The sequence below is a fragment of the Convolutriloba macropyga genome, chromosome 3 (genome assembly GCF_964194025.1).
Source record: "Convolutriloba macropyga chromosome 3, txConMacr16.3, whole genome shotgun sequence".
Taxonomy (NCBI): Eukaryota; Metazoa; Xenacoelomorpha; order Acoela; family Convolutidae; genus Convolutriloba; species Convolutriloba macropyga.
In genome coordinates this window covers 1991331-2008844 of record NC_134470.1, presented here as the reverse complement: position 1 = coordinate 2008844, position 17514 = coordinate 1991331, and the positions used below count along the sequence as shown (strand labels likewise).

The window sequence follows — 17514 nt, the reverse complement described above, 5'->3', positions numbered from 1 at the left end:
AGTGATTTTTCTCAATGGATTTTTTCCGATTGTTTGGGGAGCAACTGTTCTCATATATTTTTGTTCTAGAAAATTCTTCGGCATCAAGTAACTTTTTACGCTTCTCAATTTTTGGGTGATCTCAACTGCTGTCAGTCCAAAATGAGGTTTATCGCTCAAAAGCGATTGTGAGCGAAGTCATTAATAGCCGCGAAGCAAAAGCGGCTATTATTAGGGACATCATTATTTACAATTCAAAGAATTTGAATTGTATTGGTGCGCTGTGAAGATTTGTTCACGCTTTTTTCAGCTTTTTCACGCTAGTGAGAAGTCAAATTAGAGTGGTGATTTTGGTCACACTGAAATAGTAAAGGGAGCGAAAAATTGAGCAGGTTTGAGGCGTGATTTTATTCAAAATACCGTTGAAGTGGAGCGAGAAATTTGTGTTTGAACAATTTGGCGGTTTTTCAGATGGGTTTTTTTTCAGGCGAGTCAATTTGACTTCTGTTTTCAGAGTTTCCTCTCCTTCAGTGCTTTTAAGACGGTACATATGTGTTCTAATTGTGCCTATTTGTCTTTGCGTGAATTCATTAAAGGGCTGCTAAAAATTTTTATGACTGCATCTTTGTTGCCATAAAATTTTAGTAATTTTTAGGTTTTGCCTCCTTTTTTAAAATTATCTGTTGTCTTATCACTTAGTTTCATCAATAACAGGTTGGATTGGTTGCTAATGAGGCGTAAAAGACCCTTATTAATGGCTCGAGTTAATAGCTAGTTGTTTTCATGACTTAGACACTACTTTTTTGCAAAAATTTTTTGAATGAATTTTTGAGTTCTGCAAGTATTTATTGTACATTTTGATGTCTTATCATTTAATCTCATTTCCGGTTTAATCGTTTTTGTCCAAAGCTAGTGCTTTTTATGACTTTGACACTAATTGTTTTCAATGATATCGAATTTTTATTAGGTTTGCGGGTTTTCCTTTTCAACTTTGTCATCTTAACTTTTAGTCTCATTATTGACAGGTTTTGTTGAATGCTAAAAAACTTTTAATTAGAGGAAGTCACTTACGTTCATAGCTGTTTCCTTTTGTGACTTATACGCTTGTTCCTTTTTAAAACGTCTTGATATTTTTTAGTTTTGCTAGTATTTGTTGTACTTATTGCTGTCTTATCACGTAAGCCGATTTATGACATGTCTCAATGGTGGTCACTGGTGACTCAAATAATCGATTTAATTGTATCCTTCAGTAGCTGTTGCGTTCTGTGACTTTTATACCAAGTGCTTGTAAAAAGTTTCGGCAAGTTTTATTTCGCTTTTTGGTTGTTTTTGTCTTATCGTTTAATATTATCAGTGAGAGGACTCATCGACATTTAATGACAGGTTGCTAATAAATTTAGTTGGCAGTTAGAGTTCATAGCGGTTGTTTTTTGTTGATCCTGTCTTCAAAAATTAAAAGATGAATTTTTAGTCTTGCTTGTTTTTGTTGCTCTTTTTTAATTTTTAGTCTCATTGCTAACAGCTTCAGTGACTTCTACTGCTTTGCGGTTAAAATTTGTGTCCGTGACGTCATTTCTGTTTTCAGATTAATTGCGTGACTCCTCAAAAAATTGAGTTCTGAACTCACTTATGGAACTTTAAGTTTTATGAGCATTTACTAGTTAAAGATCAATAGTGCGCATCTAAGTAGTGCCAAACTTATACGCCCTAATTCTTGCGTTTTAGTCTTGAGTTTTTGTGTTAGAATATCAATTTTGAAAAAGCTGTTCGAGTGCTTTTTTCCTTATAGACCTTCTGTCATAAAATTGACAGTCCGAATCTAACCCAAAAAGTCTAGTGGTCTATTAAAGGACTGGTGGTCGATCTGTTATCTTATTTCAGTAGTTGTTTCAATTCATGGAGGGCGACAAGCGCCTATCGCTGCTACTTTACGGCAATCTGCCGGTTATGTATTTAGTTTAATGGTTAAGATGTCAATAAGGTCGCAGGTTGGGAGCTCTTTGCGGCCAATATTTGCGCACCCATAAAATATTTCTAAGCTACACCCCCAAATAAACGGCCCGCTTGTCGTTTGTAAACGTGTATCTTTTAATGCAAAAATTTTTGCTTGGCCGTTTTTGTATTTCAGTTCTAGAACATCGTTCGCTTTCAAATGACTTTTGTGATTTCGTTTGCTTCCATTCCGAAATAATGAACAGCAGTAGTTTGTAATATAAAGGCGTTTGTGCGAAGTTTAGTATCAACGCCGTTATAGCATTGTGGTTAAGATGTTAGACTGCCGTCCTGGAGAGCGATGGTTCGCATCCATATAAGGTCGGATTTTTGTGCAGCTGTAAAAATTTTTTAGCGACAACCCCTAAATTGAAATGCCCCGCCTGTTGTTCGAGAGCATTTCATCCGACGTTAGTCAGCTTATGCTTTGGGAAGAACATTGTTTGGTAACCCTGGATTATTTTTTCAAATAAATCGTGAGAAAGTTGTTTTTTTTTAGTTTTTGAAACTATTTGGGACTATTCACAAGTTTTTCAATTTGGGATTTTCCATTTGGTGATGCAAATGTTGAACATCATTTTAGAAAACACAGAAAATATTACACGTTTTTGCGATTGGAGGTTGCTTTTCCTTTCGCTGTTTTTTAACGGTTTTATTGAATTGGCAAAAAGGTATTCATAAAATTCTTTGCACGTTTTGGTTGTTTGTGGCGGGGTGGTTGGTTTCAATTATCTTACCATAAACGTTAGCTTTTTAATTGCGTCTCTTTCGAGCCAGCGCCCCTACTATGGCTTGAAATACAAGCAATCACTAATGAATCACTATGGCTTGAAATACAAGCACCGTTTAAGGAAAAACTTCTAGTAAACGTTTCTTATTGTTCCAACAAAAACTTGGGCGAATTTTTTCTAGAAGAGTTGACATCAGAAATTTCAGGCGCATATTCAATAACAGATAATGTAATACTATTCGGAGACTATAACATCAATTTTTTCAATCAAAGAGAAAAAAAGTCATTGACAGAATTTGCTTCCAACAATGGGCTTGACATAGTAAATAAAAATACTCCAACCTGGACAAATGGAAATAAGGAAACACTGATTGATCACTGCTTAACAACAAAACACCAAATTTTTTATACAACTGTTATCGAGCAGTTATTTGGAAGTGATCATTTTACACAAATTTTCCTTTCTTCACTGGATATCGATTATGAAAACAACAAAACGCAGTTTTTTTACAGGGATACTAGCCAATTTAGTAGAGCTAATCTTAACAAAAAAATTGCATCCGCGGATTAGAGTCCCATGTATCAACAAAACAATGCAAACTCAACTTTTGAAAATTTTTCAAATATGTTTGAAAATATTCTGAATAATGTAGCTCCCATTAAAATAGGAGAGCCATCGTCAAAGTCAACAAAATAGAAATGGTTATCCAGAGAAATATTGAATCTTATCAACGAAAAGCACAGTCTTTTCAATATTTGGAAGGAAATAAGAGACGTTGACCCATATAACTCATACAAAAGGATAAGAAAACATACAAACAGACAACTTAGAAGAGCGAGTCACAATTATTCACAAAAATTGTTCGAAAGTCTTCCCGATTTAAAACAAACAGTGGAAGTTCATTAAAACAACGATAAAACACGAGGATAAAAGTAGTGAAATTTCTAGAATTCGGTTCAAACAAGATATTTTAAAAGACCAAAAAGAAATCGCTAAAACAATTAATATTTGTTTTTCTAAATTTGGTTTATAGGAAGGCGAGACAGAAAAGGTTGAGCTATCGGACTATGATTTTGACAAAACTGAGTTTTCCTTCAGACATATAACGAGAAAAGAACTGTTTACTGTAATTGATCAATTACCACAAAACAAAGCAGCCGGTCCTGGATTACTTACTACATGGTCCTTCAAGTGTAGCAAAATGTCTATTGGAACACATCTACAGTTTGCAATAAAGGAATGCATTTCAAAAAATGTTTTTCCCGATGTACTTAAAAAAGCATATGTAACTCCAATTTACAAAAAGGCGATCCACTGGAAGCAGAAAACTACCGACCAATTTCAGTTACACCGACTCTTGCAAAAATTTTTGAAAGACTTTTGCTCCAACAAATGCTAGAACATGTTGAAAACTATGAAATAATCAATAAAAATCAGTTTGGGTTTCTGAAAAGAAAATCTTCGAATGATACAGTAATATCGTTGACAGAATCAGTGAACAGTTTGTTAGAAGAAAACGAAACCGTTGTTAGTATATTCTTGGATTTGGCCAAAGCTTTTAACTCAATATCTCACAAAATTTTTCTCGAAAAAATTGCAAGTTATGGATTTAGTACGGAATCAATTGCAATGCTAGAATCGTTTTTATCTAACAGAAAACAATGCGTAAAGAACGGAATTGAATATTCGAACTGGGTGACAATCAATCACGGAGTACCTCAAGGAACAGTTCTAGGACCTTTAATTTTTATATTGTCTATCAACGATTTCCCAGAAAAAAATGAAAAAAAGAGAGGACGTTTTACAGTTTGCTGATGACACATGCATTATTTGTCATTCCAAATCCAATGAAAATCTTTTATGCAAAATTAACAGTGTATTTGAAAATACTGACAGTTATATGAGGCAAAATATGCTAACTTTAAACCGAGATAAAACAGAAATTGTGGTTTTTTTCAAAAAATGGTGAATCAAAAATTGAACAATTTCATTATAATGGAATTTTCATAGAGCCAAAAACAAGGATAAGAAAAGGATAAGAAAACATACAAACAGACAACTTAGAAGAGCGAGTCACAATTATTCACAAAAATTGTTCGAAATTCTTCCCGATTTAAAACAAACAGTGGAAATTCATTAAAACAAAGATAAAACACGAGGATAAAAATAGTGAAATTTCTAGAATTCGGTTCAAACAAGATATTTTAAAAGACAAAAAAGAAATCGCTAAAACAATTAATATTTGTTTTTCTAAATTAAGTTTATAGGAAGGCGAGACAGAAAAGGTTGAGCTATCGGACTATGATTTTGACAAAACTGAGTTTTCCTTCAGACATATAACGAGAAAAGAACTGTTTACTGTAATTGATCAATTACCACAAAACAAAGCAGCGGGTCCTGGATTACTTACTAGATGGTCCTTCAAGTGTAGCAAAATGTCTATTGGAACACATCTACAGTTTGCAATAAACGAATGCATTTCAAAAAATGTTTTTCCCGATGTACTTAAAAAAGCATATGTAACTCCAATTTACAAAAAAGGTGATCCACTGGAACCAGAAAACTACCGACCAATTTCAGTTACACCGACTCTTGCAAAAATTTTTGAAAGACTTTTGCTCCAACAAATGCTAGAACATGTTGAAAAGTATGAAATAATCAATAAAAATCAGTTTGGGTTTCTGAAAAGAAAATCTTCGAATGATACAGTAATATCGTTGACAGAATCAGTGAACAGTTTGTTAGAAGAAAACGAAACCGTTGTTAGTATATTCTTGGATTTGGCCAAAGCTTTTAACTCAATATCTCACAAAATTTTTCTCGAAAAAATTGCAAATTATGGATTTAGTACGGAATCAATTGCAATGCTAGAATCGTTTTTATCTAACAGAAAACAATGCGTAAAGAACGGAATTGAATATTCGAACTGGGTGACAATCAATCACGGAGTACCTCAAGGAACAGTTCTAGGACCTTTAATTTTTATAATGTCTATCAACGATTTCCCAGAAAAAATGAAAAAAAGAGGACGTTTTACAGTTTGCTGATGACACATGCATTATTTGTCATTCCAAATCCAATGAAAATGTTTTATGCAAAATTAACAGTGTATTTGAAAATACTGACAGTTATATGAGGCAAAATATGCTAACTTTAAACCGAGATAAAACAGAAATTGTTTTTTTTCAAAAAATGGTGAATCAAAAATTGAACAATTTCATTATAATGGAATTTTCATAGAGCCAAAAACAAGTTGTCGTTATTTAGGTATAATGATTGATAACAATCTAAATTTTGATGTTCAGCCAAACAAAACGTTAACAAAAATGGCAAATGCTATTAGGTCAATTTACTTAGTAAGACATTTTCTACCATTAAAAGCAAGAATCGGGCTTTTTAAATCACTTGTTTTGTCCCATCTCAATTTCAGTGCCATTTTTTTCAATCGTTGTCGGTTATGTCACTTCAGAGAGTTAATAGACAAATAAATTGGGGAATAAAGGTTTGCCACCTGCGCAAAAAGTTTGACAGTGCAAGAGATCTATTATTGAAAGACAAAATTTTACCAGCAGAGCTTTTCATTAAAAACGTTTGTCTTCTTAAATTTTTTGACCTCCTCTCACAATATAAAGAGAGCAGTCGAGAAACCAAAAACTCCTCATTCAGGATTTTTGAAAAGTACAAGTTGACCAAAAACTCCAGAACTCTCCAGTACTTTCCAAAAAATAAGTGCCATTCCAAATGGAGTGACAGGTCACTGATTAGAAATTTTTCTAGGAAGTGGAATAAATTGCCAATTGAAATCCGAAAAGAGAAAACTAAAAATAAAGTTAAGGAAAAACTTGGCGCTTGATTGATGTAATCAATCAATAATTGTAAGAGATTTAACCTAGGTTTCCCGTGAATGCTTTATTAATGTTTTTAGTTCGTCAATGCCTTTCTTCACAGAATTAATTTTCGCATAAACAGTTTACAAATGCATGAAGTTCACACCGCTGAAAGGATCGATCTCCGACTAATGAAATTGTCTGTGAGTTTTGTTCTTTGGAGGGGTTGCTACTACGTGTCGTTAACATATTTCGTTAATCAGCAGACAATTCAAGTGGAGTCACGGTGCCACGATTTAGTAAATAATTGTTCCTATATACTTCAGGATTATCCGCTTTGTAGTTGTTTTTGATTAACAATAATGAAAAAAAAGGATTGTCACTATTAACTGTTTCTCTAATACAGGTGTTGGTGTTTTATTGAAATTGTGTGTGGGTAAACATTTAATTTTTTTGTTTCAAGGGAAGCGGGGATAATTAACATGCTTGCTTTTTATGTACTTAATCTGCTGATTATGGTTTGAGATCAAATTTTCCTGATCCAAATTGGTTTCTGCCAAATTTAGCAGACGAGTATCCGCATGATGGCAAATAATTCAACACTTAGTCATGTTTTATTTCAAATTTTATCCAATCTAGTTAAAGTATATTTGTCTTCTCGTCGCTTTTGTTTCATTTTGTGTACGTCCTTTAAGATTCGAACTGAGTTATTTTTATCTGTATTTTATCTGTAGTCTAGCGATAGACAGTTACTATGTCTATCTGACTTTCAGTTCTGATTTTTGTTGGCTTGCTAATCCTCAGAGTCATCTGTAGTTAAAGTAATTGTTCAAGTAATAGAATGCCGTGCTCTTCATTCGGCGATTGAAGAAATGTTGAGTTGTAATTAACAGTTTTTTTTACTTCTTCAGACAGTTTCTTTTGGAAAGAAAAATTCAGAATTAACTCTTCGGGAGCTTATTCGTATGCTCGTGTGCTTGAGTCATTATATGAAGTTTTTGCATTTTGATTGAATAATAATAATAGTGCTAGGTTGTTATTGTTCAGACCCCTCTTGAGGGGGGGGGGAGGAAATATAAACTCAAATGGGTTATTTTTTGTTCAGACAATTTTGGCCGATCGATATATTCAACGTAGAGAGTTGAGACTGGCCTCATTAGAAAGCTTGTCCAGCGTAGAACATGGGATTAAAAAGATTTTTTTATTTTCGTTTTTTACAGGGAGTTATCGAGGTTTAAACTAATAGAGCGAAGTGAATTCCGTTGATTTTATTCACATTTTCCGGAATTTTTGATAAAAATTTCGCTAATTTTTGTTGAAATTTGTCAATTGTTTTCAAGAAAGTGTTGTTGATTTTATCTTTAAAGATAAAAATATTGTCGGCTATTTTTATTTAAATTTTGCATCTTTAAACTTCTTCATTTAATTTTTTCATCAAAAAAAGCAAGAAATAAGTTTCTTTAGTCCACTTTGATTAAATTTGCAGGAAGTACACACCCAAACACCACTAACACAATCTTTGGAAACTCAAAAAGGGCTATTTCTACTTCAACTTTCGTTTCGAGTGCTCCGTAATTAAAACTTTGCCGTTTTTTGCTAACTGTACTCTTTGATTATCGAAAATGCAGCATTTATTTTTGATTTTTTAAATAACAAAATATCTATATCTAACATTCGAAAAATTAAGTGTTGTTAATGGACAAACAGAATAAGCGGAGCTAATTTTGAACCAATTTTGGGCTGTAAGAATCCAAAAATAATTCGGATTGTAATCAGTCGGTCTTTTTTATAAAAAAAATCGGTCCTTTTCATTTTTTTAATTAAATAACAGAACATTTCAAATCAAAGCTCACTAGTGATAGGTCGAATTCTCGTCTTAATTAGCTCCAAATTACTGTATCTATTTTATAACTTGAAAGCTTATGGTCGTTTTGACTTTTAAAAATATTTGATTTTTAAATAAATAATGGCTTATTGAACTTTGCCTCCATTTTTCTCTTAATTTTGTAAACTTGTAGCTTAGTGTCGGCAATGAAAGTACGCTCGTTCTTTCTACTGAATTCAAATTCAATATTTATTGCGGTTTTACACCTTAAGTTATGGATTTCTGGTTTTTTGCAAATATTGAACATCATTCTGATGCAAATATTAAACATCATTTTAGAAAACGGAAAATATTTCACTTTTTGCGATTGGGGGTTGCTATTCCTTTCTTTACTAATTTTTTCCGCAGGTATTGATTTTTAAAGCTTTTTGTTAGGAAGGTAAAATTTATATCGTGTGGACAGATACCTGTACTCGGTAGTTTACCCTGTCATTTTGAGTTGTTTTTTGGTTCTACGTTTTATAGTTTTATCATGTGGTCTTCGTTTAATTTGTTGGTCTCGTTTTAAGTAGACATTTCTATCGTCCTAGCGTTTCAAGGGTTAATCTAAAGCCATAGACTCATTTTGCCGTTTTCTCAAGTTTTCCTTTCTACTCAATTACTTGCAAGAAATTCTTTTTGAAAGACTTTGCTGTTTTTTAACTGTTTTATTGAATTGTCAAAACGTTTTTGGTTGTATTGTGGCGGGGTGGCTGGTTTCAACTATCGTACCATTAACGTTAGCAATGTCATTGCGTCTCTTTCGGGTCACCGCCTCTACCGATATATTTCAATTACTAAGCGCTAATTACTGAAATTTTTACTATATTGTTTGATAATATATATCAATCAGAATAATTGTTCCTTTGTCTACATCTTCCACACTGTAATGCCCTTTCTATGTGTATTAAGATAGGTTCTGTGAAATTGAAGTTTTAGAGTGGTCCACTTTAATTGGTATTGGCGCTTGATTGATGTAATCAATCAATAATTGTAAGAGATTTAACCTAGGTTTCCCGTGAATGCTTTATTAATGTTTTTAGTTCGTCAATGCCTTTCTTCACAGAATTAATTTTCGCATAAACAGTTTACAATTGCATGAAGTTCATACCGTTGGTCGGATCGATCCTTTTGTTCCTTGGAGGGGCTGCTACTATGTGTCGTTAATATATTTCGTTAATCATTAGACAATTCAAGTGTAGTCACGGTGCCACGATTTAGTAAATAATTGTTCCTATTTACTTCAGGATTATCCGTTTTGTAGTTGTCTTTGGATAACAATAATGAAAAAAAGATCGTCACTATTAACTGTTTCCCTAATACAGGTGTTGGTGTTTTATTGAAATTGTGTGTGCGTAATCATTTAATGTTTTTTTAGAGAAGCGGGGATAATTAACATGCTTGCTTTTTATGTACTTAATCTGATAATTATGGTTTCAGATCAATTTTCCCTGATCAAAATTGGTTTCTGCCAAATTTAGCAGACGAGTATCCGCATGATGGCAAATAATTCAACACTTAGTCGTGTTTTATTTCAAATTTTATCCAATCTAGTTAAAGTATATTTGTCTTCTCGACGCTTATACCTAGTTTTTGTTTCATATTGTGTACCTCCTTTAAGATTCGAACTGAGTTATTTTTATCTGTATTTTATCTGTAGTCTAGCGATAGACAGTTACTATGTCTATCTGACTTTCAGTTCTGATTTTTGTGGCTTGCGTTGACTAATCCTCAGCGTCGTCTGTAGTTAAAGTACTTGTTCAAGTAATAGAATGCCGTGCTCTTCATTCGGCGATTGAAGAAATGTTGTTGTAAATAACAGTTTTTTTACTTCTTCAGACAGTTTCTTTTGGAAAGAAAAGTTCAGAATTAACTCTTCGGGAGCTTATTCGTATACTCGTGTGCTTGAGTCATTATATGAAATTTTTGCATTTTGATTGAATAATAATGCTAGGTTGTTATTGTTCCGACCCCTATTGAGGGGGGGGGAGGAAATATATATACTCAAATGAGTTATTTTTTGTTCAGACAAATTTGGCCGATCGATATAGTCAACGTAGAGAGTTGAGACTGGCCTCATTAGAAAGCTTGTCCAGCGTAGAGTATGGGATTAATAAGATTTTTTGTATTTTCGTTTTTTTACAGGGAGTTATCGAGGTTTAAACTTTTGAGAAAATAGAGCGAAGTGAATTCCGTTGATTTTATTCACATTTTCCGGAATTTTTCACACAAATTTTGCTAATTTTGTTAAAATTTGTCAATTGTTTTCAAGAAAGTGTTGTTGATTTTCATCAAAAACAGCAAGAAATAAGTTTCTTTAGTCCACTTTGATTAAATTTGCAGGAAGTACACACCCAAACACCACTAACACAATCTTTGGAAACTCAAAAAGGGCTATTTCTACTTCAACTTTCGTTTCGAGTGCTCCGTAATTAAAACTTTGCCGTTTTTTGCTAACTGTACTCTTTGATTATCGAAAATGCAGCATTTATTTTTGATTTTTTAAATAACAAAATATCTATATCTAACATTCGAAAAATTAAGTGTTGTTAATGGACAAACAGAATAAGCGGAGCTAATTTTGAACCAATTTTGGGCTGTAAGAATCCAAAAATAATTCGGATTGTAATCAGTCGGTCTTTTTTATAAAAAAAATCGGTCCTTTTCATTTTTTTAATTAAATAACAGAACATTTCAAATCAAAGCTCACTAGTGATATTTCCAATTCTCTTCTTAATTAGCTCCAAATTACTGTATCTAGTTTATTACTTGAAAGCTTATGTTCGTTTTGACTTTTAAAAATATTTGATTTTCAAATAAATAATGGCTTATTGAACTATGCCTCCATTTTTCTCTTAATTTTGTAAACTTGTAGCTTATTGTCGGCAATGAAAGAACGTTTTCTGGCAATGGTTTTCTGGCTTTTATATTAGATTTCATATTTTTTATTTTCAGGTATTTGCCCATTTTTCACGTTTTATAGTTTTGTCACATTATCACGTTATTGACAGTTCATATATCACATTATTTGCGTTCATACAAGGCATAATCGATGATATTAAAATCTTTAAGGATATAGACTCTGGTTTCAACGGCTTCGACTATACAAATTTAATTAAATTTTTTAATTTTGTTTTTACCTGTCGTTTTTACTGGATTGGTGTCACAAAATCTAATGTTTTTAAGGAATTCGTTATGATTTTACTGGCTTTGCGACGGATTTTTCTCAAAAAGAAAAGTAAATTAATTTGATTTTTGTCATTTAACGTTCTTTTTGTAGACGTAAGTTATATTTTGGATAATTGCAGGTCTCAAGGGCCTCCTTTGGAAGAATAAACGAACCTATTTAATTATTTCATTTTGTAATTGATGGCTTTCATATCTTTGGAAATAATTTTTTTGAAATACAAACAAGTACTAAATTTTGCTTTTTTCTTTTTTGTCTACTTGTTAAGTGGTTTCATTAGTGAGAGGTCACATAATGCATTTTCGCTGTTCGAAGAAGGTGCAATCGAACACATTTTGAGTGTCAAATTATGGCTTTACGGATTAGAAAGCGTTTTCTGGCAAAATTTAACTGATTGTTTGTTGTGTCTAGTTGTTGTTCTTTTTGTAACCGCATAAAAATTGAATACCGACAGTTCTTAGTACCCATCTTTAGAAACACTGGTAATCGTAAACCTATGGGATATTTTAGTTGATTTCTAATGGTTTTCATTACTTCGAAATTAATTATTTAAAAAAAAAAAATAAGCGAATTTTTCAAATTTACTGTTTTTGTTCTTTATTGTCTATTTGTTACCAAGCATTATAATGGACTGGTCCCTTTTTTTTGTGAATTTTTTGTGTTTTTCTATCTGTTCCTCATTTGGTAGATAATTATGCCAAAATTGTGGATGAGCGGGGTCGCAACCTTATGTGCGATAGCACATTACCGAGCCACCTTGTTAGTTGAATACTCAAACCAACCCGTTTACTTCGGTTTAGTTGCGGTTTTATCTGACGCTATTTTGACTTTGTTATTAAGTTTTGTTTATTGAAACGGACACATTTTTTTTGATGTAATTAATGTTTGTTGCTGTTTGATTTTGCTGTTCGTCTTGACTCGCTACCTTAATATTGGTATATCTCATCAATCTAATGCATCATTTTTTACTCCACTGATTTATTTGCTTTGGAGGCTATCTTTTTGTTCATATATCAGTTTTTGTTTTTTGAAAAATACTTGAATTTTTGGGGTTTTCTATCTGTTCCTCATGTGTTAAACATTTATGCCAAAATTGTGGATGAGCGGGGTCGGAACCTTATGTGCGATCGCACATTGCCGAGCCTCCTTGCTGTATGTTTCTTTCTCTGCCCAATTGTGAAAGGAACTATCAAACTTCATGAGCCGACTACTCGTCATGAGGCACGGCAACAAGTTACCAAATCTATTATTTAAATGGGGAAATAATCTCACATACCTTGACATTTTCAGAGATATGAAAACAAAAACTGCTCACAAATTCTCCAATGTGATCGGAGAAGGAACAACTTCCAGCTCCACGGCATCCGCAACTTCATACAGCATACCATTCTATTCTAATACAGCGAAAACTGTCCAGTCTATCGAAGGAAAAGTTAGTCGAAAGAAGAAATCCCTATCGGTGAACAAACAAAAGGCCCAAAAAACAAAAGCGTTGGAACGAGCAGTTTTTGGCGGTACAGCTCACTTTGCGGAGTCAAATTTTCAGGAAGCGGTCACGGCTAAAAAGACCAAAGGGAAAGTCTCGAACGAAGAAATTAAACAAGAAACTCCCGCTTGGGTTGATAGCGAAGATGAAAGTGAACAAATACCGAATGAGGTTAAAGTTTCTAGAAAGTTCCTAAAATCGTCACAGTCGGCTGCGAGTACAAAATGGGCTCGTGAACCCGCACCCGAATCCATGTCGTTAGAAGGTAAAAACGTTACGTCAATGTTATCAGATAATGAAGACTTAGCTGCTGTTTCGGAGAAAATTCTTTTGCCGAAAGATCGATTTACAAAACTTGCGCGTTCTAAGCTGAAAGCTAGTAAGTGTAGAGAACTTAATCAAATAAAGCCGTCAGAACTGGCGATCAATTCTGTACAGTTTCATGAAACAGATAGAATTGCTTTGGTCGGGGGTGAAGATACCTGTCTGAGTTTGTTCCGAGTTGACGGTCGCGAAAATCGCAACATAGCAAGCGTGCCGTTCGAAAATTTTCCTATCAAGGTTGCTAGTTTTATCTCTGACACACAATCGATTTTATTAACTTCGCTTTATAAATCTTTTTATACCTACGATTATGGAGCTTTAAAAGTAGTTGAACATCACGGGGTCCGAACAGTCGATGATAAAATATTCGAAAAGTTTGTTGTTTCAAAATGCGGAAATTTTATAGCAATGAAAGGCTTTTATGGAAGGGTTTACTTGCTTCAAAGTTTGAATCTGGAATTGGTTAAAACTTTTACCCTAAATAATTACGTCGAAGGAATGTCGTTTACTAATGACACATCGTACTTTGTGACTTCGGACTGTCACGGTCAAGTTTACGTTTTTGACCTTCGGAAAATGGACAGATGTTTGAAGAAATTCCAAGATGAAGGTTCTTCTAATACGTTATCAGTAGCTTTATCCCCCGATTCAAGCATTTTAGCCTGCGGATCTTATAATGGCATTTTGAACCTCTACGATTTTGACTCAATTTTATCAACCTCGGATAAATTCCCAAAACCCTTGAAATGTTTCAAAAACTTGACGACTATGGTTGACAATGTGAAATTTAACTCGAGTAACGAATTTTGTGTTTACTCTTCGAAATTGGTTAAAAATTCAGTTCGTGTGGTACATTTAGACAGTTTGACAGTGTTCGAAGATTTTCCGTTGCTTGGGCAGAATTTGGGATGCGTGAAGACATTTGATATTTCACCCCATAGCAAGTATTTATCCTTTGGAAGCAAAAGTGGGAAATGTAGACTGTATGACGTGTCGCATTATAATAGATATTGATTGTAGCCTATTATCTTTTGAATTTCTTCAGAGGTATGATCGTTTTGTTGAATTGAATTGAAGCCTTGAAATGTTAATTGTCTTTTGTTCAGAGATCAGCCGTCAAAAATTTAAAATAGGCGTTCGCCAATCAGTTTCTACCGAATTTATGATGCGCACCAACTTTCTCAAAGTAATATGAAGTTCTCCATTTTTTTCTCAGAGAAAAGTTTAGTATATCAGTTGAATATATAGTTGCTAAAACCTAAAACCGAGTTCTCATTTCGCACATGTGTTGTTTTTGAAAAATTTACTAATGATACCACGTTTGTATCTCTCCGTAAAACATATTCATCAGACAAAATTGGCCTAACAAAAAAGTAGATGTGGTATAAAGTTACTAGCCCTCGTTTCATTTAGCGTTGGAGTAATAAATTGCTCTCGAACGATGTTTGAAGCAGTTATTGCAAAAATGTGTCTTCTTCGCGATTGCAATTGTTTAGAAAGAGTTGTATGTAAACTGTCATTGAAAACTGTTTTCTGTAAAATGAGAACAATTTTCTTAATTTTTTGTTTGAAGAATTTTGTCCAAGCGATATCTTTTGCTGAAAGATAAAAATGGTGGCATTAATAAGCTTCTCGAAAAAGGAATCCATGCGAGAAAATTGTGAGTTTCAAAGGCTTCAAAAAGTTTTCGCCTAATTCGCCTTTTCATTTCTCAAATACTCTAACTGATTCAATCCGATATTATTAAATATAGATTTTTAAAATGACAAAAGTCACTACTTTTGACTTACATGCGGCTCCATAAGCAAAAATTGTATTCAATAATTTTTTAAGCCCAGGCAAACGGTCGGAAATAGAAACAGTTGAAAAAATTTAAAGATTTTGTTAAATTATTGAGCAATTTTTTTCTCTTCTATCTAAGACATGACTTCTAAACTGCTTCAAATTTCTTACGATGTGATTATGAGATGCAATACTCAAATAAAGTTTTCTAAAAATTGCTACACTGGATATAATGTATCATTTCATAATTTATTGAGAAAAGTTTTGATTGTTTTGTAGCTTTTACTAAGTTGCTGTTGCAAATGACGTTCTGTCAAATTGCTTTAATATACTGAACGGCAAAATTAAGATCGCACCCACCATTTCCTTGAAGTAAAAATTCAATTTTGAGGCAATATTACTCAAACTTTATGAAATTTTTATATAATCACTTCATAAAGTTTTTTCTAGACCTTTGATCCCCTACACTATTCCTCTCGCGTACCTATGATATTCAGATAGAATGCAACGTTCATTTACCAGAAATCCCATTGTAAAGTTGATAACCCAATCCACGTTTCACAGTAAATAGGAAGTTGTCACAACATCACAAATTAATCACATCTTTTCTCTCTAAAGTTCTACACAAATGCAAGCTTAGCCTTAGTTGAACAAACCTGAAAACATTTTACATCTTGTGACCACTTTCTTTTCTGTGAAACTTGTATGAAGTTCATCAACTTTAAATTTGGATTTCTGGTAGGTGAGGGTTGCATTTTATCTGACTTTCATTGGGAGGCGAGAAGAATAGTTTAGAGGATCAATGTTGTAAAGAATATTTTCATAATGTGATTTTAGGTTGGAGTAATATTGCCTCAAAAATTGAATTTTTACTTCATAAAACTAGAGGGTGCTAACTTACTTTTGCCGATCAGTATAGTTTGTTTTCACTATTTATTTGCCAATGTTTGACATCTGCTACAAATTTAGTCTGAAGGCCAAACAAAACCTCGCTGATAATACAAAGCGTAAATTGAGCTTTGTCTTCTGGTACACTTATCAAACTTGTGGTTCCGTTGTAAAATTTCCAATAACAGTTAGAACTTAAGCTGTCCAAATGTGACTGCTTTTGTGAACTAGTTAGGTTTTTTGAGCTAATCATTTCACTGGGTAGTGGATTTTTCAGAGCAGCTGTCATTTAAATTATGGTGACTCATTGATTAAAAAATTGGTTTCCCAAGGTCTATTCTGTTCATTTTTATCTACAAATAGAAATAATGTTAATCATCAGATATAAAAACCTTTCCTTTCGGATTTTTTTTTTGTTTTGTTGTTTTATTTTCATTTTTTTCTCGAACTCATTTGTGTTTTACTTTTCGACGTCCAAATCCACATTGGTTTAATTGTTGAACGAAAATTGAGAATGTAGCAAAATGAGAGAGTTTTTTGTTGTACGTGTGGTTGTTTTTAAGAGACCGAGAAATTGAGGTGTAAAAAAAATTTCTGTAAGCGAGCGAAATATTCAGGTTCTCCTTTTTCAAGCAATTTTGTTTGGTTTTAACTTTCTGATTGAAAGGCTTGACTAGAAGATATCATTATTCTGGATTGATATTTTTAAAGTTTTTTTGGGTAATTTTCAGGTTTTCAGCGGTTTTTTAAGATTATTCAAGCCATTTTGGCCGTTCTTTTGGTTCCCTGACTTCAATGGGGACTGAATAGACAACTATTGTTTGATAGATTTTTCAGGTATCAGTTGATAACATAAAACAGAGTGTTTGTTGATGATGGTTTTGTAAAAAAAAAATAAATTTGAAACTTTTTTGTCAATTTCCTGCTGAGTTAAATTTTCTCTTAAATTTAAGATTTTTTTCAACCTAATAAGTCCTATCGAGTGATGCATCGATTGCTTTTGTATTAGAAATAATTGATTTTTCTAATTTTATTTGATTTGACTATTGGAGCTACCTTTTTCATTATTTGGCTAAACAGTTTTCTTCTCAAGAGTGCTTTCATTCAGTAAACACGAGTTCTTGAAAAGGGTAGATTTTTTGGCAGACGTGACTTTTGGAGTCATTTCCTGAATTCGTCCGGCTATGATTTTTCCATCGGTTACTTCTCGTTCTACAGGATGTAATGTGGTAAACAAAAGTCAAAAGTAGAAAATACTTGCGGTAGATTTTGCTCATACATTGTTTTGAGCACGAGTGAGAAAAGTAGATGTAAAAAATAATTTGTTAAGTGGGCGAATTTTTAATCACATCACGTCCTGCATTTTTAAAGCAGTTTCTTTTAGTTTAACTCTTACTTTTTTGCGCTTTGGACCATTTTGACTTTTGATTAATCTGTTCACGTATTTCAGACGC

At 33.1% G+C, this 17514-nt stretch overlaps 2 protein-coding genes across 3 annotated transcripts in view; both read left to right on the top strand.

The window, feature by feature from the left end:
* The window catches only part of LOC142335868 (KICSTOR complex protein ITFG2-like), a 408175-nt gene that overhangs the window by 320722 nt on the left and 69939 nt on the right, over positions 1-17514 (top strand). The window lies entirely within an intron of this gene.
* Positions 12875-14481, top strand: LOC142336776 (U3 small nucleolar RNA-associated protein 18 homolog). The gene has a single exon (XM_075385694.1). It carries the CDS (start codon positions 12875-12877, stop codon positions 14402-14404), a length of 1530 nt encoding a protein of 509 aa, XP_075241809.1. The 3' UTR covers positions 14405-14481.

Coding starts and splice junctions, on each gene's coding strand:
- LOC142336776 (XM_075385694.1), top strand. CDS start 12,875: ATGAAAACAAAAACTGCTCACAAATTCTCCAATGTGATCGGAGAAGGA.